The following is a 25,030-nucleotide window of genomic DNA, read 5'->3' as shown; positions in this document are numbered from 1 at the left end:
AAGACACTTCTCCAAAGAAGACATACAGATGGCCAAAAAGCATATCAAAAGATGCTCAACATCACTAACTGTCAGAGAACGAGGTACCACCTCATACCAGTCACAATGCGACCATTAAGAAGTCTACAAACAGGAAAACAAGATGGCAGAGGAATAGGTAGACGCAGAGCACATCTCTCTCCACAGATACATTAGGAATATGCTTTCAGACACAGAAGTGCATGCAGAACACCAGTTAAGAACAGACAGGAGTACTTGACCAGTGGAAAAGAATATATAGACCCACGCAAAACTCAGTAGGACAAAGGAACTAGGGGGAAAAACAGGAGTGTTAGTAGGACTGGACCTGCCCTTGGCGGGTGGGGGAACTGAAGCAGGGGTCTGATCCCTACACTGGGGCAGCAGTCTGAGTCAGAGGAGAAACATTTAAGGCTGAGAGTGAAACAGCTGATCTGTGGCAGCCTAAATGGAATGAGAATCAGACAGGTGTTGCTGCAGCCATACATATCCTGGACAGGGATGTGGGTCCTCTGGAAGGCACAGCGGCTAGAAGCTGGAATTTAGGGATTGTGGAGCAATCCCAGGGCAAGGACCGCTGTTAACTGTGGCGAGACAGATTGAGGAGATGTGAGGGAGGAGACTGTGGTGCAAAATGCCTGTGGAGGAAAGCCAGGCAGCCATGGAAGCAAGGCGATACTGCTGAGTCACATATAGGGGGTGGAGTCATCACCATAGCCTCTCTCCTGACTCACCAGCATCCGCAGCTGAACAATTGAGAGGCTGGCCCATCAAATGCATGATGCACTGAACTAGAGTAGGGCCCCACCTAGGGTACACCTTTAAATGCCTGATGCACCGATCTACAGAGTAGGATCCCAGCCACGGGAGCCCCTCTATGTGCCTGAGGCTCTGAACAACAGAGAAAGACCCCAGGAAAGGGAGAGCTCTAAGTGCCTGAATGGGCACAGCTACGGAGAAGACTGGACAAAGAGGCCTTCTGATCCCCAGGTACAAGAGGCTCGAAAAAGACTCAGATAGGGCCATAATTCCTGGGACGGAGGCAGTCCATGTCCCTGAACACTTTGCGTTGCCAGGGTTCCCGCAAGCCAAGCAGCTGCGCCACCTTCATGCACAACTCTCACTGGGGCAGAGCTGCCACAGGCAAAAAAATCTTGCATCTATACGTGCAGGGTAGCTTCAGTTGTGTCCAACATTTTGCATCCCCATAGACTGTGGTCTGCCAGTCTTCTCTGTCGGGGGGTCTCCAGGCAAGAATACTGGAGCGTACTGGCCAATTCTGGTTGCCATCCCCTTCTCAGTTCAGTCGCTCAGTCATGTCCAACTCTTTGCAACCCCATGAACCACAGCACGCCAGGCCTCCCTGCCCATCACCAATTCCCAGAGTCCACCCAAACCCATGTCCATCGAGTCGGTGATGCCATCCAACCATCTCATCCTCTGTCGTCCCCTACTCCTCCTGCCCCCAATCTCTCCCAGCATCAGGGTCTTTTCAAATGAGTCAGTTCTTCGCATCAGATGGCCAAAGTATTGGAGTTTCAGCTTCAACATCAGTCCTTCCAATGAATACCCAGGACTGATTTCCTTTAGGATGGACTGGTTGGATCTCCTTGCAGTCCAAGGACTCTCAAGAGTCTTCAATACCACAGTTCAAAAGCATCAATTCTTCGGCACTCAGCTTTCTTCACAGTCCAACTCTCACATCCATACATGACCACTGGAAAAACCATAGCCTTGACTAGACAGACCTTTGTCGGCAAAGTAATGTCTCTGCTTTTTAATATGCATACCCTTCTAGAGCACTATATTTCCTGCTTCCCTAGCCGCCAATTTCCCTGAGTACCTGGTGCTGCCAGAACCCCTGTGACCCAAGCAGCTGCACCACCTCCACACCTGGCCTTCATAGGGGCAAACCCAAGTCCTCCAAGGCAGCCTCAGGAGCAAACCCCAGTGGACAACCCACATGCAAAGGTAGAATAAAACCACAACTGAAATCTAGGGGCAGTGTGGCTAAGGAAGAAGACCCCAAACCTTCCCACCAGCTATACAAGCTGCAGATTAAATCCATATGATCAACTGGGCAGGCTCTGTGTCTATGGAATATATAAAAGGACATTGAGAGCTCCCACAAAAGAAAACACCCTAGTTCTGACAGCTGTAGACATTGGAGGCAAGAACACACAGGAGTAGGACCAGATTGGAGTCTGAGCTGCCCCCACAACAGGTCCAGAGATCAGCACAGTGTTGGAGGGCATCCTAGGGAGGTGAGATGGACTGTGACTCCCAGCGAGGGAGAGGACTCTGACAGCAGTGACTCAAGAAAAACATTTATTATTCCTATGTCTTCACTTGTTCTGTAGATTCTTTTGGATATTTTTCTTTCTTTTCTTTTTTTTCCCCCTGTGTTGTAGTTGTCAATTTTAATGGCATTATACAATCTAATTAAGCTTTTGAGCTTTTTTTTTTATCAGTCACATTTTTAATTATTGTCATAAACCTCTGCCTCTACATTGGGTTTTTGAAGTTCTGTGGGGTTTTCCCTTTTTTTTCTTTACTCTTTTTTTAATTTTAATTTTAATATTTTTAAATCTATTATTTTTCCTACACTTATTCCTTCATTTGTTTTTCCTACTGTTCTTTTCCTCTTGCAGGTAATCTTTAATGTATATAAGTACTTTATCTACCTCTATTTAACTTTGCATATCTATTCTTCCTTTCTTTCCTCTAAACATATTTGTTAGTTTTATTTTCATTGCCTTATTCCCCAATTGGCACCTTGCTTTAGTTGTGTTTTCCAGTTTGTGCTTTTGTGCTTTTTAGTTAGTTTTGTTCGTAACTGGTAGATATAATTTTTGGTTTCCTTTGTTCACTGGGTCAATCTATTGTACTTTATTTTTATTGGACTGTTTTGATTTGGTTATGCGTGTATATGTATATGTGTATATTCAGTCACACTTTTTATTTTTGTGATAAACCTCTGCCTCTATGTTGGGCTTTTGCAGTTCTATGGTGTTTTCCCTTTTTTTTTTCTTTTCTTTCTTCTTCCTGTTTTTCTTTTCTCTTCTTTATAATTTTAACTTTTTTAAACCTGTTATATTTTGTCTACATTTATTCCTTGTTTGCCTTTCCTACTGTTCTTTTCTCCTTGCAGTTAATCTTTAATGTATATAAATCTTTATCTATCTCTGTTTAACTTTGCATATCTATTTTCTTTCCTTTTCTGGGAATAAAACCACCATATGACCATATGAAATTCACCATATGAATAAAACTAGGAATAAACCACCATATGACCCAGCAATCCCACTCCTAGGCATATACCCTAAGGAAACCAAAATTGAAAAAGATACATGCATCCCATTGTTCATTGCAGGACTATTTACAGTAGCTAGAACATGGAAGCAACCTAGATGTCCACTGACAGATGAATGGATAAAGAAGTTGTGGTACATATACACAATGGAATATTACTCAGCCATAAAAAGGAATGGATTTGAGTCAGTTCTAAAGAGGTGGATGAACCAAGGACCTATTACACAGAGTGAAGTCAGAAAGAGAAAGATAAATATCATAAAATCTAGAAAAATGGTACTGAAGAATTTATTTCCAGGGCAGCAATGGAGAAACAGACATAGAGAATAGACTTATGGACATCGGGAGAAGGGAGGAGAGGGTGAGATGTATTGAAAGAGTGGAAACTTACATTACCATATGTAAAATAGATAGCCAATGGGAATTTGCTGAATGGCTCAGGAAACCAAATAGGGGCTCTGTATCAACCTAGAGGGGCGGGATGGGGAGGAAGATGGGAGGGAGTTTCAAAAGGGAGGGGATATATGTATACCTATGGCTGATTCATGTTGAGGTTTGAGAGAAAACAAAAAAATTCTGCAAAGCAATTATCCTTCAATAAAAATAAATTAATTTTTAAAAAGATCTACAAACAATAAATTATGGAGAAGGTGTGGAAAAGAGAGAACCCACACACTGTGGGTGGGAATATAAATTGACACAACCACTGTGGATGAGATCATGGAGGTTCCCAAAACAACTAAATACTGAACTGCCGTATGATCCAGCAATCCCACTTCTGGGAAAAACTATCTGGAGAAAAATATAATCTGAAAGGATATGTGCATCCCAGTATTCATTGCAGAACTGTTTACTAGAGCCAAGACAGAGAAACAAGTTAAATGTCCACCAAGAAAGGAAAGGATAAAGAAAATGTGGTACATATATATATAATAGAATATTACTGAACCATCAGAAAAAATGAAATAATGCCATTTGCAACAACAGGGATAGACCTGGAGATTATCATACTAAATGAAACAAGTCAGAGAAAGACAAATATCATATAATCTCACTCATATGTGGAATCTAATTTTTTAAAAAATGAAACAAATGAGCTTATTGACAAAACAGAAACAGACTTATAGATACTGAAAACAACCTATGGTTACCAGGGAACTCTACTCAGTATTCTGGGATAACTTACATGAGAAAATAATCTAAAAAATAATGAATATATGTACATGTATAGCTGAATCACTTTGCTGTACACCTGGAACTAACACAGCATTGTAAATAAACAATACTCCAATAAAATTAAAATGAAAAAAACCTACCATTCTAACACCATTTTCGAAGGCTTGCCGGGTGAGTGGCGCTGGTCCATCCACCGTCTTGCCATCATCATCTGGACCCCAGCTTGCACTATAAATGTGCACATGCTGGGGATTGAAGCTAACAGATTTTGCTTCAACCATATCTGTGACATCTCCATCCAGCATTCGAACTCCTTCAAGACAGAAAGGAGAAGCAACTCGATTAGAAGCTTTATCCAAACAGACCAAGATATATTTCAATTGCAGCATTTTTAAATGGAAACTACATTGTATGTAAAAGATCAAAACTTCTTTACCAATTGTTCTCTTTTTCTAAGTTTCCACATTCTCTCCCTTCTCTTTATCCCTGTCTTAAATGAGAACTTGACAAAGAGAGCCTCAAGCAATCCATCTTCCCTAAACTTTTCTTCATGAGGTTCCTAGTACTCATAATTGGTATAAAACATTCTAACCTAAGCAGTCTTCGAAAATTTGGAGAGCTGCCAAGTTAGAGTGCTCCAATTTCCTCCATATTTAATATTATCTCCTAATCTGAAATACTGATGTGAACTTAATATATTACTTCTTTGCCAAGTTATTTATTAAGTCAAATAATAAATGAGAATGCCCTCTGTGCATGTAACACATCAAATAATTCTCAAAGGGTTTTGGCAATGTTTAGTCATTAATCTTCATGTAAGTATTCCCACCAGACAGATAGGAATTTATTATTAACCTTAATTTGCTAAAATAGACTAAAATCTTAAAAATAAATTTTATGTCAGAGCTTTCTTTCTTCTTTCACTTTTATAGACTCACAATAGCAATGAAACATCTAATTGTTAAGTAAACATATCTTTCCTTCAGCTGAAGCTATATACCATCACTGAGACATCATAGTATTTTAAAATTGTATCTTTATAGCCCAAATTTAATCCTTAGGAAAATGTTGTTATCTAGTAAGATTTCAAGTTTTATTGGTTACCAATAAATGAGGATTAAATAACAAAACTCTAAATCAGGCAGCTTTAGAGACAATGTGGCTTGAGGAACTCTGGTGGAATATAAAAATATTCTTGAAGGACATATATATTTTTTGTGCTTTTAAAAATGTTTAACTTAAAATTACAAACATAGAAAAATACAAAGAATGACAATGAACCCAGATATAACCAGGGCTCAACAACTGTTAACATTTTGCCACATTTTCTTCATCTAAAAATATAAATATTAAGCTAAACCATTTAAAATTACATGACAGACTTGACACTATCCTTTAATATTGTTTCCAAAAAAGGGAAGAAATAAACATCCACTCAACCTTAAATCTCCCCAAAGCATCCCTAAAGATTTTGGCTACTATATCTCATGACTATCTTTTCCTCTAGACTTGCATATTTTTAAAGGAGATGTATTATATATAAACAGGTAGGTTTCCCAGGGCTCTGTGGTAATGAAATCACCTGCCAATACAGGAGATACGGGAGACAGGGGTTCGATCCCTGGGTCAGGAAGATCCCTTGGGAGAGGAAATGGCAACCCATTCCAGTATTGTTGCCTGGAAAATCCCATGGACAGAGGAGTCTGGTGGGCCACAGACCATCCAATCACAAAGAGTTGGACCCAACTGAGCACATGTGCATGAAAAATAGATGATGTGAAAAACAAAGGTTTTGAACATACCCCTTTAAAAATTACCGGTCTTCAGCAGTTTATTCTGTGGGAGAAAATTACCCAGCAGGATGCTCTGCACACACTGGGTCCTCAGCAACTATCAGTTTGTTTTGATTTGACATGAATATTCAAAACTCGTCTGCATGGCTTTCACCAAGGAAGACGAACTACTTCATATTCTTACTTTCTATTTAAAAGCATAAAACTGAACTATTTCACCACTACAGGGAGGTCTGAAATAATCTAACCAGTATGTCTAAACATGGGAGTGTCTACACATCTGAATTTGGTTTCTACATCATGAAATTCATGTGAAGTCCATGAAAACATGCTTGATAAAATTGTATCTACAGGGTAATATTAATTTTCTGACCAGAAATTGATAAGAATTTTATTTTTGCAAGTTTAAAGATGAATGATAACTTATTTTTCATTTAAGTGCGAGACTTCATGCCTTGGATCTGGAGGGGTTACATTTATAATTTAGAAGCTTCTTGTTTTCAGGATGACTGAACATTTGTCAGGCATTGCGATACATTCATTTTTTTAGAGGTCTTATCAGCTAGGTGAGCAGCTTATCTGTGAGGTTCAGAAGTTCATGCCTTCATTCCCTCAAGGTCAGAAGTGCTGGGTTAGCTCTGAAGAGTAATGACAGGGACCTGAGAGTATCTCCCTGGAGGAGGAAATGGCAACCCACTCCAGTATTTTTGCCAAGAGAATCCCATGGACAGAGGAGCCAGGCAGGCTACGGTCCATGGGGTTGCAAAAACTTGGACACGACTGAGCAACTAATACTGAGAATGTTTCTACATGTATGAGTGTGTGTGTGCTGGACTGCAAGGAGGGTTGACTGGACAGCCATTGTAGTTATCTGATTATCTTGAAGAGAGAGCAGGGGCCTCTAGCACCCTCACGATTCTTCAGAGGACGTCTGTCTCCGTTCCATAACTCCTCTAGGAACATTTCACTTGACACACAGCAGATGCTCTCAGAGTACAGCTAATTACTGGTTAATAAGCTGCCATACTCTAAGAAACCCAGGTGAAATAAAGAGAAGAAAGAAGTTGGATTTACTGACAACTGACATACAAGACAGTCTCAGAAAACCTTTTCTTAGCATCATTATCATATACCTCAATTATTCCATGTTTTAAGATGTCTACATTTACTTTAGAAAGGTCTATCATTTTTATTTTTTAGATCTGGTGGCTCAGGTGGTAAAGAATCTGCCTGTAGTGCAGGTTCGATCCTTGGGTTGGGAAGATCCCCTGAAGAAGGGAACAGCAACCAACTCCAGTATATTTGCCTCGAGAATTCCATGAACAGAGGAGCCTGGTGGGCTACAGTCCATAGGGTTGGACATGGTTTGGACATGACTGAGCAACTAACACTTTCATGTTCACCAGTGGAGACAAATATTATGTTGGAAATGAGGATGTCAGCCTAATTCCAGGAACTTCATCTTAAGAAATTCTTCAGGTGATACCCAGGGGAACACTTCCAAAGCCAACAGGATCTACACATCTCTTACAATGTTTTCCTCCCATTTGTGTGTGGCTGTGGCACCAGGCTATACTTACAAAGATGATTGTACATGGGAAAGTGAGAGCTTGCTTCTATTAATATCTGAATGTATACTGCTTGGGTTAGGTCCCTGTGGTAAGTATAGGTATATTTGAATTTGTGTGTGTATATATACTATCTATAATTTGCAATTACTAATGGTAATAGTATTACTATACTCTTTGAAAAGGAGATCTTACTATTTAAACTGAAATGAAAAGAAGCTTTTTGTAAATCCTAAGGGAAAAGAAAAAAAATATTTTCTGTTTGACAGAATTTCAAAACGCTTTTTTCTGTAGAGATATTCTGGCCTGGTGTTTATCTTTTTAGTTCTTTCTGACCTAGGTATCAATTTTACAGTTACATATAGATGCTAATGACCCCATTTTTGCTATTGGACAAGCTTCTTTCATTTTTATCTAAAGAAAGATTTCTGTGTTTGCAACACTTCAGGGGGCTGCTTCAAAGTCTTTGTTTTAATAACACAGGTTAACAGTCATTTTGCTGTTGGCAGTAGTTGAACACTGTTATGCAAACATATGCTTGTCTTTAGTTCAAAAAGGGTTCTGAAAACGAGTTAGCAGAACTCTTGGCTCATTTCTACATCCACAGGAGTCTGGGTCCCATACCTCCGATCTTGGCGTTGAAAGCAATGCCGACTGTACAGTGAGAGTTGTTTGCTGCGGCGGCCACTTCTCCAGCACAGCGGGTCCCGTGCCTGTAGGGAGAACACACACACACACCTCATTCTCCCAACCTCAGCAAGTCCTTGCCACCACTCAGACCTCAAAGTGGTGAAGAATGTAGCAAGCTGTGGGTATTTCTGGAACTTCCTACCCATGTAGCACTTAATCTGTCCATAGCAAATTTTAGCACTTAATTATATTCTATTTTGGGTTATATTTTTATATGCTTATTTTTTGATATCTTGCTTTCTCAACTAGAAAATCTCCTTGAAGGCTAAAATCAAATTGTATGTTTCTTTGTATTTTTTGAACTTTCAACATCCAACATGGTAACCACTAGCCGCATAGGCTAATGGATACCTGAAATATGGCAAGTGTGACTGCTTATTAATTTTAGTTAAATTTAAAAACTAGTACTCAATTATTAGAAAACTCAAGAATTGTGAATATAAGAAGTACTTTGTAGACTGGAAATTTAGATACACATCAAGGATCTCCAATGAAAATTTATCTTCTAAAATGGGACTGCTGTAAATACACACAGAATTTCAAAGACCTTGAGTGAAAAGACACCATAAAATAATGCATTAGCACTTATTTCATATCAATTACATGTCAAAATATCATACTCAATACAATATATTATCAAAACCTATTTCACCTGTTTGTTTTCACCTTTTTCCTGCTTTTTCAAGATGTGACTGACAGTAAAGTAAAAAAAATTTCTGAAAGATATTCTGTTAATTCTTACCACGATAACAGTTCTTTGATCAGAAAAGTCATTTAGCTGAAAGGACTTCTAAGATCTTACTCAAGGATTGCAAAGAAGTGTCAAGTGCAAAGGACAAGCTCTTTAAAAATGGTGGCCTAATACAGTGTGTGCTGAGAATAATTCTAAGGCATGGTTGAGCCTAGAGAAAGAAGGTGAAGACTGATGACTAATGCCTGCCCTGGGTGCAGGAAGGGGGTGACAACCATTGTGGTGTAGTTCTATGATGATGAAATCCAAAGCTCACCTTCTTTTCTACATTTTGAGAAATGAGTTAAGGAGGCCCTGCGATATAAAGAGGTCTGTCAAAAATAGCTCAACAGTGACTAAAACTCAGGACCCCAAATTCTGTTTTAGTACTATTTATTTTACAGTATATTCTATACTGTCATCATGGGATATAACTACTGTCTGTGCAACTATAAACAAGTTGCTGCTTACAACTGATAGGTACACATCAGTTTATACAAGAGATATACTGCTTTTACCACTTAGTAAATAGATGGGGAAACAGTGGAAGCAGTGTTAGACTTTATTTTTGAGGGGCTCCAAAATCACTGCAGATGGTGATTGCAGCTATGAAATTAAAAGACGCTTACTCCTTGGAAGGAAAATTATGACCAACCTAGATAGCATATTCAAAAGCAGAGATATTACTTTGCCAACAAAGGTCCGTCTAGTCAAGGCTATGGTTTTTCCAGTGGTCAGGTATGGATGTGAGAGTTGGACTGTGAAGAAAGCTGAGCGCCAAAGAATTGATGCTTTTGAACTGTGGTGTTGGAGAAGACTCTTGAGAGTCCCTTGGACTGCAAGGAGATCCAACCAGTCCATCCTAAAGGAGACCAGTCCTGGGTGTTCATTGGAAGGACTGATGCTGAGGCTGAAACTCCAATACTTTGGCCATCTCATGCAAAGAGTTGACTCATTGGAAAAGACCCTGATGCTGGGAGGGATTGGGGGCAGGAAGAGAAGGGGACGACAGAGGATGAGATGGGCTTCATGGCATCACCAACTTGATGCACATGAGTTTGAGTGAACTCTGGGAGTTGGTGATGAGTTGAGTGAACTCAGGGAGGCCTGGCATGCTGCGGTCCATGGGGTCGCAAAGAGTTGGACACGACTGAGCAACTGAACTGAACTGAATGTCATCTATTCTTCCTACGTAAATATTAATCTATATATCATTTAAATGGTTATAATTATTCTTTACAATCTTTCAAATTTATATAAAATGGCATAAACCTATATACATATACCTATATATATGTGTGTGTACATATACACACACATGCATCATAATTTTATTCCTAGAAATTTACCTATTTTTCACTAGTGTTAATGAAATATAAAAATAATAGCTTGTATATACATTTTAAATATCTTGGGATAAATTTCTAGAAGTGGAATTACTGGATCAAAGAGTACAGAATATACTGTCATAATGTCAATAAAAGATGAAAGCGGTTTAATCAAACCTCATAAAAATGGCAAGACTGATAAATATTACTACAAAATACCAAGTTGTTATGCATGACAAAACAAAAAGATAGGCCATAAGCCAAGTTGGATGATAATAGGGAGAATGGAGAAAATATCTAGACAAACCTCTGTGTACATAAAGCCCTATATATAAGTTTTTCAATCTTTTTCATCCTTGCCAAACTGAGTTGAAAAATATTATCTCATCGTCATTTCCCTCTTTATCCCTTATGATTACATTTGTTGCTATGCATCTTTTCAAATATTTATTAGCTATTTCTATGTCTTGCCTTGTGAATAACCTCTTCATGCTTTTTGCCCAAATCACTCATTGCCTTTCCATCATATCTGTTATAAATATGTTTCCAAATGTTTTATTTGGAACATGAAAATCTTGTTTATGGAATTTTTAGGTTGTCACACACAATATTTAATCTTAATATACTCATAATTATCTTGCCCCCTGATACTGGGTTATACCACTTTAATCATTACAAAAAATGATCTCTTTTTCAAAAAATACTTCTGGAAGCCCCAAGCTAAACTACTAATTTTCCCCTGAGCATAGCAATTATTTACTATGATTTTTTATTAGCCTCTTGTTGCATATTACTTCCTGGTGTAGGTTATTTTTATTCAAATGTCAAATTCCCTTTATGGGTTTACTGTTTTTATACTACATTGCGTCTATTATTAATTAATGCAGTTCTACAGGAGCATAAGGACATCTGTTTTTAATTCTGCCCTGGTTTATTCTTAGGCCCATGGGTTATTAAGAAGTAGGATTTAAATTTTTTGAATGTTTGCAGCTGTTATATTTTTTATAATCAATAACTTCATTAACTTACGATAAAATAATTTTTATGAAGCAATCATTTGAATTTGGTGAGTGCACAAAATGGTGAAGTATGTGGTCTATTTTTATAAATGTTCTATGTGGTTGAAAAGATATATATTTTCCAATTATTCTAGGTAAGTCCATCATGTCAAGCTTGTTCATTATTTTGTGGATTTGTTAATATTCTTTGTGGTTCTATCCATTTTTATTGCCTTTAGAATGGAACTATCAAATCTTTCTAGTGAAACAAATTGTTTATGTATATGTAATAACACTTTCTGTTTCTTAAATAAAATTAAAGATATCTTGTTAGTACTTAAATTATAAACCACTTGATCCTTTTACTTTCAAATATTCTGTTTATATTATTTATACCTCATAAATAGAATATAATTTTTTTTAAACCCTGGAAATCTTTATTTTTGACTCAAGAGTTAGTCTATTTATATTATCTAAGTATTCATATACACATAATCATTTCTGTATTTTTCCCCTGTACTAGTTTGGATATTATACATTCTATTATTTAGTGCTTATCCTAGATATTTGATCATGGGTACCTAAGATCACAAAGTTACTGATATTTTTTTCAACTTTTCCCAAACAGTACAGGTGTCAGAATGTTGTAAGTCTGATTATCCAGCTCTTGACTTGATCCTCCCATAATTATAGGTACACACTGGATATTTTTTTAACACTAGAAATCACCCATCACTGTTCTACTTTGAACAATCAATGTTTGTTTAGACTTACATTTCTTGCTTTGTTTACTTTTGTAGCACTTATTTCCTTCTGGGATCACTGGTTTCTTTCTGAAGAACATTCTATAAATTTACCCATCAGAGAGGCTTTTGATAGCCTCAGAAAATGACTTTATTTTACTGCTCTTCTTAAAAACTAATTTCAATGGATATAGTTAAAATAGTAAGAACAGATACTATACTCAATCTTAGCCAAAAGGTAGAGAAGCATTTTTTCAATGGGTATAGAATTCTAGACTAATAGCACTTCAAAGATGCCATTCCACCATTTTTTAGCTTCCCTTCTTTCTGGTGAGAAGTCAGCCATCTGGATGACTTTTCAGATCTTTGCCTTTTCTATTCTGCAGGTTCATTAAGATATTGTATGTGTGGATTTTAAAAACCTCTTTCTTGGAATTCCTAAACCTATAGTTTAACATTTAAATTTTCAGAAGTCTCAGCTAGTACCTTGATGTATCCCTTTATATCATTCTATGGTTCTTCTTATCAGAATCCCAATTAAGCATACATTAGACCTTTTCACACTTTTCAAATCTTTATCTCATCTTCAGGCTTCCCACATACATTGCTCTCTTGGCTGTCTTCTCTGTAACTTGCTCAGTTCTATATTTCACTTATCTTGACTTTAGCCATGACTAACCTGATATTTAATCCATTCACTGAATTATTCTTTTCAGGTACTATACACTTTATTTTTGAAGTTCTTTTTTCAAATTTGGTTAATTTGGATAGTCAATTTTTCTTAAAAATGCTTTTCAATATTTATTTATTGATACAAATAAATTATATGTAAATAATAATTCTAAGTAGGTGAATCTATTTCTACTATTTGTGTTTTTTACTGGCTTGTCTTTATGGCAATGTTTACTCCATGTAGTTGGTGAACTGTCCATTTAGAAGATTGTGCTATTTAGGCTTTTTTCTTTGTGAATTCTTTGAGGATGGTATGGAAAACTCATTAAGAACTGTGAGTTATTCTCAAAAGTAGTTATTTGTTTATCCCTTTGTCCCATCTATTAACCAGGGAGAGAAAGTCAAATACATCCTTTCACTTCCCATGTAGGATTTCTTTTTCTGTGTTTATTGCACTGAAGACAGTAACTTAGGGGTTCCATTTTATGCAGGTCTCAGCCCTTTGGACCAAAGCCTTGTCTCCTGCTATCTCTGGACTTTTAAAATTCAGTTCCAGGCTGGTTGGGATTGGTTAGTCATCCTGGGAAATGCCTGGTGTTGCCCACCTAGTTTATAGATTTGAGGTTTCTCAGAGAAATACCCTAGCACCCCATAAGCTCAACCATGCACTAAGAAGTTCTTTAATATTTTCCCATGATTTTTAGATATACTGTGGGAGGAAAGATTTAACTGAATATCTGTTCTACCATATTACTAAAACAATAGAAGTGACTTGGTTCTGTATTTCTAAAAGCCCTGTACATATTATGTGCATCATTCATGTACAGTGAATGTTTGTAAGTGAAGAACACAGTGAATATTCTCCTTATAAAAACATTTCTTCTGTACAGGGCTCTACATCATGATATGTGGACTATTTTGAGGAGACAGGCAAGTTATACTCTACTGCTGACACATATATTTTAAATATCAGTTAAATCATGTATTTCAGCATACTGTAATTGAGGGTCCAAATTGCAGCTCAACTACATTTAAACAGCCCACTCTTCAGATGACAATGATCATTATTCCAAGTAAAGTACTAGTCATCTTTTTTATTTTTATATCTTAGTTAGACTCTGTTTTGACATGAATTTTAAATAGATCATAGAACAATGGATATATCATCATGACCTATTCAAGTATGTGATCATGACTCAATTTCTTCCTTCTCCCAAACAACAAAGGGTGGTCAACAAGAAGTATATTCATGATGTCAGTAAATATGAAAGTCACAAAACAAACAAAACTGTTTTTCAGATGTAGTTTTCTTCAGAGATGATTGAGTGTGAGCATTTAAAGTATTTTTAGCATAAGAAGAAAGACTTAGTATATTTTAGTCTAGAAAACAACATACTCATTAGATTAAGCTCGGACACACACGGTACCTAAATAAAAATTTTAATATCCAAGTCCCATACAATGTTCTTTGGAAAGAAAATGAGTCACCTGTTTAACTTTCTTACATATGTTCACAATATTACTAAGAAACATATTTTCTGAGACCTTTAAAAGATAACCCAATTATGTAAATTATAAGGATATATAAATCAAGGACTTAAATTGAATAGCATCTAAAATAAAGTACATCCAGAGAAACTAGGAATTAAAAATGCATCAGTTCTCTGAATCCCTTAAGGATATGGTTATGTCTGCCCTGCTGCTGCTGCTGCTAAGTCACTTTAGTCATGTCTGACTCTGTGTGACCCCATAGACATTTCTCCAAAGAAGACATACGGATGGCCAACAAACACATGAAAAGATGCTCAACATCACTCACTATCAGAGAAATGCAAATCAAAACCACAATGAGGTACCATTTCACGCCAGTTAGAATGGCTGCTATCCAAAAGTCTACAAGCAATAAATGCTGGAGAGGGTGTGGAGAAAAGGGAACCCTCTTACACTGTTGGTGGGAATGCAAACTAGTACAGCCACTATGGAGAACAGTGTGGAGATTCCTTAAAAAACTGGAAACAGAACTGCTTTATGATCCAGCAATCCCACTGCTGGGCATACACACTGAGGAAACCAGAAGGGAAAGAGACACGTGTACCCCAATGTTCATTGCAGCACTGTTTATAATAGCCAGGACATGGAAGCAACCTAGATGCCCACCAGCAGATGAATGGATAAGAAAGCTGTGGTACATATACACAATGGAGTATTACTCAGCCATTAAAAAGAATACATTTGAATCAGTTCTAATGAGGTGGATGAAACTGGAGCCTATTATACAGAGTGAAGTAAGCCAGAAGGAAAAACACCAATACAGTATACTAACACATATATATGGAATTTAGAAAGATGGTAACAATAACCCTGTGTACGAGACAGCAAAAGAGACACTGATGTATAGAACAGTCTTATGGACTCTGTGGGAGAGGGAGAGGGTGGGAAGATTTGGGAGAATGGCATTGAAACATGTAAAATATCATGTATGAAACGACATGCCAGTCCAGGTTTGATGTACGATACTGGATGCTTGGGGCTGGTGCACTGGGACGACCCAGAGGGATGGTGTGGGGAGGGAGGAGGGAGGAGGGTTCAGGATGGGGAGCATGTGTATACCTGTGGCGGATTCATTTTGATATTTGGCAAAACTAATACAATTATGTAAAGTTTAAAAATAAAATAAAATTAAAAAAAAATAAACTACAAAAAAAAAATACATTTGAATCAGTTCTAATGAGGTGGATGAAACTGGAGCCGATTATACAGAGTGAAGTAAGCCAGAAAGAAAAACACCAGTACAGTATACTAACACATATATATAGAATTTAGAAAGATAGTAACTATAACCCTGTATGCGAGACAGCAAAAGAAACACAGATGTATAAAATAGTCTTTTGGACTCTGTGGGAGAGGAAGAGGGTGGGATGATTTGGGAGAATGGCATTGAAACATGTATAATATCATATATGAAATGAAAAGATGGAAAATCAGATCAGAGAGTGCCTGTTAACTCCTTTCTATAATACTGTGAACTCATGCAAGTGAAGTGAGGGTAGAATATAAATTTTGGGGTCCATTACATCTTGCTACATAGTAAAGTACTGCCTTCACTCCTTTGTTTGCTTTCTCCTACTCTAGTCACACTGCTTTATAAACTGTTTTTTAATTTCATATGAGTTAGTAGGGATGGAAATATTAACTCACTTGAGATTTACCATGAATCTGAAGGTAAGATGTGAACAAGCTCGGCAATGAATCAGAAACATCAGGACACACGCAAGAGGTCTCCGGTTAGTGATCACTACATTGCTTGAAATTATACTTGTATGGAATCAAGCAATGGCAAGTTGGAGAAAGACTGCTTTCTACGTCTGTTCTTTCTTAGGACAAACATCTTCAGCTGTTCATGGATTCTGTCTCCAGGCTCCAGCCCCCACTGTTTCTAGTCCCTTTGACATCTGATGTGTCCATTCTCCTTGGCATGTTTTGATTTTGTTTAAATCTGAGTGAAAACCTTCCATCTGAGCTTACTTCAAAAGCCCCCTTAGAAAGGGACAGGAGAGCAAGAATAGTGATATGTTTGAGTATTCTCCAATATATCACGCAGAGCTTTTCTTTCTGATTGGTTTTGTAGCTCTTGATAATATTACCACTTGGTTTATATCACCCTCTCCACTTCTCAAAGTACTTTAACCTCATCTGGTTCTCACTTCAACTCTGCAAAATAAGCAAAACAGACACTACTACTCTTATTGAGAGAAATGTAGTCAGTCATACAGTGATTAGTAGGTATAAACTGTGATGGGGCAATGACTAGATCTGGGTCTCCTGGCATAGATAAATTAATGCTTTTTACTCTTGCAGCAAGACTCACAGGGGCCCATATTCCTAAGTATTTGAATGATGGCCAAGATTTCTTGACTTCCTTGCCACAACCCTACTTATTCTGTGAGGTAGAGGCAACTACTTCCTCATTAGTATTGATGACAACATATTTGACAATATATTTTATAGAATCTCCAAACTAAATTATTCAACTTGAGGTATAAGTAGCAAATGCTGAGAATCTTAAAAATGAAAACTTCAGAAGAATGGGAAATAGCTGAAAATAGATTTTCACTCTATCTCCAGCGAAAAGCTTAAGGAACATGTTGGCAGCAGGGAGGTGGGGGGCAGGGGTGGAAGGGTAAATGAAAATTTTTAGGGAGGAAAAAAGCCACACAGTCAACTTTCTGATGATTCGTTTTTGTGAGAATATTAAGATAATAGTTTCTGATGTGATGACAGTTAAACATAGTCGCTGGGGCTTCCATAATACTAAATTTTTTTAATATACTAGGAAGAAATTCAAGAAAATTCATTCACAATAACTGCTATGGATTGAATGTTTCTGTCCATCCTATCCCAAGCCACATATGGAAACCCTAATCCCAGTGTGATGATACTTGGAGCAGAGGCCTTGTGGACACGACTAGGTGATGAATGGTAGTCTCACGATGGAAAGAGTGCCTGTATAGGAAAAGACACGAGAGAGCTGACTTCTCTCCTCTGCCATGGAAGAAGGCAGCCATCTACAAGCCAAAAGCCAAATCTGCCGGCACCTTAATATCAGAATTCCCAGCCTCTAGAACTGTGAAAAATAAATGTTTGTTGTCTAAGCCACCCAGCCTACTCTGTTAGAGTAGCCTGAATTAAGACAGTGAAGGGCACATAAGATATGATCATATTCACAGGCCTTTTGATAGCCTAATATTCAAAGAAATTTAAACATGAACTTAAATTATGACAGTTTTTATACCTAGCAACACACATTATGAATCCTCCTTTTGGCTCTCAGGAGTAATATATACAATATTTGAAGAGATTAATAAAAGTATTCATCAATTGCTCCAAAGCCTAACAGATACATTGCAGGCAAGGAAAGAAAATGAAAAAATACTGTATTAGAGCATTACGTAGTAACAGAATACTACTAAGAATTAGCATCAGAAATATAATATGCAAATGACTAATAAGTCTTTTTAAAAAGGTACAGAATATTTCTCTTGGATGGTTAAAATTATTGTCAATCTCACACACACACACACACACACAGGAATACACCTAAAAACTTGAAAAATATGAATAATGTGTATAAATTGCATTAATGTAATTTTCCTGGCTTTGATATTTTGCTATAATTACACATGTTGCTACCACTGGGGGAATTCAGGTGAAGGATATGGGGGACCTCTACTATTTCTTAAACTTGCTGTGAGTTTATAATTACTTTAAAGTTTAAAAATCATTGTAGGTTTGAAGAAGTTTAAAAATCATTGTAGGTTTGAAGAATTTGTACAGTTATTTATAATATTGACTGTAATCCAAGAAGATTTCAGTCAGAACCTAAAATACTGAAAATAAATAAATCTCAAGTGGTCAAACTGTTTTAGAATTTTTTTCTCACCTCTGCCATTTTCCTTCCTCCTTAACTTCCCCAGCCTAGGAAAATTACTTATTCATTGTTAAATAAATTAACTGTTAAACATACTAGCTCACATTTAAAGGAAAGAGTAAATAGCTTGGTTTATTAGAAAACCTAGTTCTTTACCTCACTTCTGTTGCTTTCCCAACTATAACGTTGTATGGAATGATGAAGTACAATAAAATCCACAGCAGCTTAACTCACACACACTTCTATATATATAACAGATAACCCTATTGTATAGCAAAGGGAATGATATTCAGTATTTTGTAATCATCTATAAGGGGAAAGAATTTGCAACACAGACACACTGCATGGAGTAAAAACTTGTTTGTGTATATATATGTGGGCTTTTCTGGTGGCTCAGACTGTAAAGAATCTGCTTGCAATGCAGGAGACACAGGTTTGATCCCTGGGTCAGGAGGATCTCCTTGAGAAGAGAATGGCTGCTCCAGCATTCTTGCCTGGAGAATTACAAAGAGCTGGATACAACTCAGGGGCCAACACTACATATGTATGTATGTATGTGTGTGTGTTTATGTATGAGTCACTTTGCTGTATATCTGAAACTAACAGAACATGGTAAATCAACCATTGTTTGTTTGTTGTTTAGTTAGTAAGCCATGTCTGACTTTTTTGTGATCCCACAGACTGTAGCCCGCCAGGCTCCCGATCCATGGGATTTCCCATGCAAGAATATTGGAGTGGGTTGCCATTTCCTTCTCTAGGGAATCTTCCCAGCCCAGGGATCAAACCCACATCTCCCACTTGGCAGGCAGAATCTTTACCACTGAGCCACCTGGGAAGTCCAAAAACAACAATACTTCAATTTTTTAAAAAAACCTACAGTAGGCATTTTTATACATGTTTTTGTATATAGTGGCTGACCAAGAGGTAGGCTTTTCATCAGCCTCCCTCTCTTCCTACCCTTATCTTATACATCAACGACAATGTCAAAGCACTGGGTACGAGAGATCCCTTTGATGAAACTCATTAATCATGATGATTAAATTAGGCCCTTTTACTTGGCTCCCTGGTTGATATTCTAAATTTACCCAACCATGCTTTTCAACTTTTTTTTGCTTTACTGATTAATATTTTGATTTACTGATATCCACATGTTACTTGAGCTTATTTCTATGAATTCACATTGCCATGCCTGTCTATGCTGCTGCTAAGCCACTTCAGTCGTGTCTGACTCTGTGTGACCTGATAGATGGCAGCCTACCAGGCTCCCCCATCCCTGGGATTTTCCAGGCAAGAGTACTGGAGTGGGGTGCCATTGCCTTCTCCGATGCCTGTCTATATCCCCTAGTAATTCTGTGATGCTATTTCTTCCCCACTGGATCTATTAAGAGCCCATCGCACTGCTCTTCCAGCTCCTTAAGCTCTTATCAGAGGGTTCTGTTCGGTCTCTGAAAATTACACAAACTAGATTTTACTCCATGTAGTCAAAGCTTTGGGAACACTCTGATATTTTTCACCACAAATTGGGGCCTGAGACATTATCTCCCTTACCCCTTGACTACAAATATTCAGAAATTAGTCATTTCTGTTGATTCTTTTTAGATGTGTTTTTAGTGAGCTGAGAGTCAAGTGTCCTCTCTTGAAAGTTCATAAATGTGGATCTGGAGGCTCCAACTCGTCCCTGGAGCTGGAGGAACAACATGATGCCCATCTTTTCTACTGGACATCTGTCTGCTTTACTAGGATAATTACTACCTACAGTTCCAGCACAGAGAAATGTAAAGTTACTTTTTAGGTAAGCAATGAACTCTGTCAGGAATGCTATTTTATTTTTATTTTTTTGAAAATTATTCAAGTACTTACCAAGAATTCTTTTAGTTAACAATATTACTCCCTCCAAGCTCTTCCTTCCTCCTTCCTTCCATTTGTCCCTTCTCCCTTGCTCAAGTCCAGATAATCTACATCCTGTGTTCCAGACATCTTCTTAACAAGGGGCATATAGAGTTGAAGTATCCAAAGCTATGGCACTCACAGTCTTGGTGGGGAAAAGTCTGAGTAAAGGATTAACAAAAGATTTTCTCTTTATCTATGGAAAAATCACTTTAAGATTCTAGCTCTATTTCCCTTGGTATCTGAAAAAGGTGGAATGTCAGCTACCAAACAACACCATTTATGGTTAAAAAAAAAAACAAAAAAACAAAACACTGAACTTTAATTAGTGAGTGACCATGAGCTGGGAGGTCTGTGGCCAGAGCAATAAACACATGGTGAGGAGTCGTGGCTTTGGGCTTCTGAGAGAGGACACTGGAAACTGAGTGTGACCTTCCCTGTGTGGCCGCGGAAGCTCTGTTCATAGGTAACTGCAAGAAATACTGTTCCTAAGAGCATGAGGCTTCTAGGGCAAAGGGACTCTCACGCTTTTCTTTCTAGCACACCAGCAGTGTCACTTGGGTGTCACTTGGGTCATGGTGGGGGGACAGGGGAAGAGTAAAAAATAGTCCTGGAGCTGGTGAGCACTCCTCCTGAAGAAATGTAGCCGATACTGTCTTACTAAAACGTATTTCTATCCATCTAATTACCACTTGTGGCCTAAAGAGTCCTGTGATTTCAACTAACCAATGAACTAAGATCACTGACAGGGGTGTTGTAAGATGTATGCAAATAATTACCAATTATTGAGGTACACACTAATCAAGGTTTATGTATAAGGTGTTACAGAAATTTCGGCTCCAAGAGTTCTGACTTCAGGTTGGTATTTATGAAAATGCTTGGTATGCAGCCTAAACAACTCTTCCTTACACCTGAACTGATTTTTCCTGTAATTCTGCATCCTCATAATTATAAGAAAATTTCATAATTAGAACTCATGAAAGCATGAAATATGAAGAATATATTGAGTATGTATACCAGGAGACTGGAAAAAGATCTATAAAGATAATGAAAGAAATAATGACCTGTATCAAATTATAATTTTGATTTTTCTGGTCTATTTCTTTCCATACATACTTCTCTTCTACAAATGTATACTGAAAACCACTTCATATAAATATTTCTAAAGTAGCAAAAATAAGAGACCAGGATGCTAGAATGTACCTTACACAGAGAATACTTCAATTTTACCCATGGTTCTGTATATAGGTAAATTCTCATTTTATAAATATTATAATGACCTAGTTAAATGTGTGTATTGAGACAATTCCCATGTCCTGGTTCATAATTAATTAACTTTTCTGTGTCATTCATTCAGCAAATATTTATTGAGTACCTAATACATCCTACGGAATGTATTAGTCACTAAGGATTCAAATAGTGGGAAAAGTAGCCATGATATAATGTATTTTCAATGAATTCTGTTGGCTTAGAAATCCTGAATAATAGGTAATAATTCACAAGTCTCTGTTCATTTAGCAGTAAACTATTTAACATTCTGCTTCTATTTGCTTTAGCTAAAATATTCAGGTAAAGATATCTTTCAGTGATACATTCAGTGGTACATACATTGTGAAATAGGCTAAAAATATTTGTTTTGCTCAAAAATCTGTTAATGATTGACTGATGAAGAAATGTGATCTTATAAACACTTGACTTCAATTTGCTTGAAACTGCTTCAATATCATGAATGAACTGTCAAAACACTTTTAAAGATGTGAGTTGTACTTTTCAGGGAATAATCATCTAAAATAGGTGACTATTACAGAACCCCGATTGTTTGCAATACAGTAGGTAAACTGTGGCCCCGAGGTGTAAGGAGCTGGGTGGCGCTTAGTCCCAGGGTCCCTCTGAACTCGAGAAAGAGGTCCTAAAGTATAGATGAGTAACTCAAACACCTCTATTCACTGGGTGATCCTCACTTCAGCTCAGCTCCGCCAAGCACCTGCCAGCCCTTCTGTTTATTGACAGCTATTCTTGGTTGTCTCTGTAGAGTCCATCAGAATCATTTCCTTACATATTGGAATGTTCTCAACATTATGGAGGTATGAAACCAACAATTAAGGAAGGCCTCCCTCCAAAACATATAATTTATCATAATTCCTAATTATCAGTTCAGCATTTTAGCACAGAAATAATACTTCATTTAGAAACAACATAAGGAATGGGTCTCTGTTATGATGGTATTTGCATGAGTTTATGAGCAGGGGTTGGCAAACATTTTCTGTAATGGGCCAAATAGTAAATATCTCAGGCTTTATAGGGCCACATGAAGTCTCTGTCACATATCCTTTTTTTTTTTTTTTAACCCTTTGAAAATGTAAAAAATATTTTTAGCTAGAAAATTAACAGATTTACCTGCATTGTACAGTTTGATAAATTTCTGGTTTCTAGGTATGCAGGGTAAATACAGCCATAGCCATTTATGTCTTTTTGGTAACCAAAAACACATGCTTCTATGTTTTCTATCTCCCCTTCCTATGATTTGATACTAATACTGAATATTTTTAAATATAAATTCATCAACTCAATAGCTATTATGCATCATTCATATCCAATGGTTAATTTCCATTTGAAAGAATGCTTAATGTAATTTGCAGTTTAGACATCAAATCAACAAACGGTAAGGTTCATTTATTTATTATTAGATAATCTCACCTAAATTCTCATAAATTTAATTTAATTTGATCTCTCTGATAATCTTGCACTGCATGTACTTTTATCTCTCTTATAGCGAAGGAAATGGAGAGTGCTATGGGCTAAGTGACTTCACCAAGGTAATCCAGCCAGTTTACTGCAAAAGAACTTGAAACCAGATCTCCTGACATCAAGTCCTAGTGTTTCCACAACAGCAAATGCATAATCAATTTGTGAAAAAACATGTATCTATCTTCAGGCGCACACACACTCAGCAGAGCCAATAAAGTCATGATGACTTGAGACTTTTTCTGAGAGGAACGCTCACAAGTACACCTTTGAAGCTATTTGGATCACTGCCCACAGGTTCTTTTTAAATTGGGTATCATAATGATTAGGATTCCTAACTAAGCAAGTAAAAATGATATTCACAAATGATCCTACCTCTAACAAAATCACTGTGGACTCAAGCAGCCCCACCCTTTTCAGTGCTAGAAATTTTTATCTCTGCGTAAATATAAAAGGCAAACAATACAAGGCAAATCAAGCAAACAACTGCCTAATGAACTTGCAAAAGACACAGGATTTCATACAATCAATGAAAATAATATTCGAGAATAGCTTTAATCACTCTGAAAGCTTTTGTTGAAAGAGGATCCAGAAGAGCGAGATTTAGTGAAACTGGAACAAGGCTGGCGACGTGACAGTGGCTTTAAATGAGAATGATTTGTCAATAAAATGATTCCAAATGGCCCTTGGAAAAACCGATAAAGATTTTTATAAACTGAGTCTGTTTATTACTCTACTAAAATTCAAATTTCGTAATATTACATAAAAACTACAACTTTAAACATGATTCATTTTTGTTTGATGTAAGAATGGCTACAGCTGCCTGTTCTGCTAGATAATAAACTACATGTATTTTCATCATTTTAGTTTTATTGTTTAAAATAAAACACCATTTGTATCGTTCATTACAAGACTCTGGCCCCAATTTAAGGGGATTCATTTTTAATGTTTTCTCCTCCCAACACCCATTTATTTCAGTAATAAGTCCCTCATGCACAGCTTCTCTAAACCAGGAAGGCTGTTGATTAAGTAAGAGAGTAAGGAACTTGCTCTCCTCTCTTGAGAGTGCAGAAGCAGTCACAGAGTTTGAGTCACTGCCATGCCAGAATTGGCTTGTTATCTTGACCTTCACTCTATATTCTATGCAAGTCCCTTTCCATAGCCTAAGTGCTTTTTTCTTGTCACTGGAATACACAAGCTGTTTACACCAAAATAATCATGAGAAGGCTACTCCCCCATGAACACAATGTGATAATAGAAAATGTCAGGCCCTAAATCGCATGATCAGCAACAGTAAGATTTCCCTTGAAGCAGTCATGCAGTTTCTTAAGTTTGGGGTGAGGTTCTTATTTCCTCAGTTCACACATTACTTGCTTTGGCTTAGGTGTGAGACCACACTGACAGACACAGGGAAGGTCTGTGGCTGGATGTTATTATGTCTGGTTTTCTTTATTAAAATTAGACACTGTGACACTCTTTATGTCCCACAAGAAGTGAGTTCATAGAACTCCAATGGGTGATATTTAAGAACTTCTTGGTCTAGTATCTAAACATCTTAGAATATAAAAGAAAACAGCATGTGTTAATGCTACTACTAGGTTCTTTTCCAGCATTCAGATCTATTCAACTCTTTAGACTCAAAAAAAAAAAAAAAAAACAAAAACGAAGATAAAAGAAAACAACTATACTGAGAAAGATATTCGGGGTTAAAGCATTTATTTATAGTATTCTTCATTATCTTCCCTACATAATAGTTTTAGAAAATGTAGCAACTGGAGGTGACAATCTCAGAAATAGGAAATCTTTGTGGCAAAATTAACAAACATTCTCTCAAGAGTGATCATTTTCTAACTTGCCCCCATGTACTCCCTTCTTCAACAGATTTTTTTTTCCCCTTCAAGACTCAGTGAAATCACTAAGTTTAGTGAAATCACTCAGTTTA

The 25,030-nt window shown here is 37.1% G+C and overlaps 1 protein-coding gene and 1 pseudogene across 4 annotated transcripts in view; both read right to left on the bottom strand.

The window, feature by feature from the left end:
* Positions 1 to 25,030, bottom strand: part of PCSK5 (proprotein convertase subtilisin/kexin type 5) — a 519,623-nt gene that overhangs the window by 329,380 nt on the left and 165,213 nt on the right. For all 4 annotated transcript variants that reach the window (XM_024996182.2, XM_024996184.2, XM_024996185.2 and 1 more), the window contains exons 6-7: positions 8,492 to 8,580; positions 4,647 to 4,819 (exon numbers count right to left, since the gene is read on the bottom strand). In XM_024996182.2, the coding sequence (XP_024851950.1) occupies positions 4,647 to 4,819; positions 8,492 to 8,580 (262 nt within the window). The remainder of the gene's footprint in view (positions 1 to 4,646; positions 4,820 to 8,491; positions 8,581 to 25,030) is intronic.
* On the bottom strand, positions 12,478 to 12,607 carry LOC112447944 (uncharacterized; annotated as a pseudogene).

This window comes from Bos taurus, chromosome 8 (assembly GCF_002263795.3).
Source record: "Bos taurus isolate L1 Dominette 01449 registration number 42190680 breed Hereford chromosome 8, ARS-UCD2.0, whole genome shotgun sequence".
Taxonomy (NCBI): domain Eukaryota; kingdom Metazoa; phylum Chordata; class Mammalia; order Artiodactyla; family Bovidae; genus Bos; species Bos taurus.
Note: the sequence above shows the minus strand (reverse complement) of the source record. Positions and strands in the feature narration are given on the sequence as shown.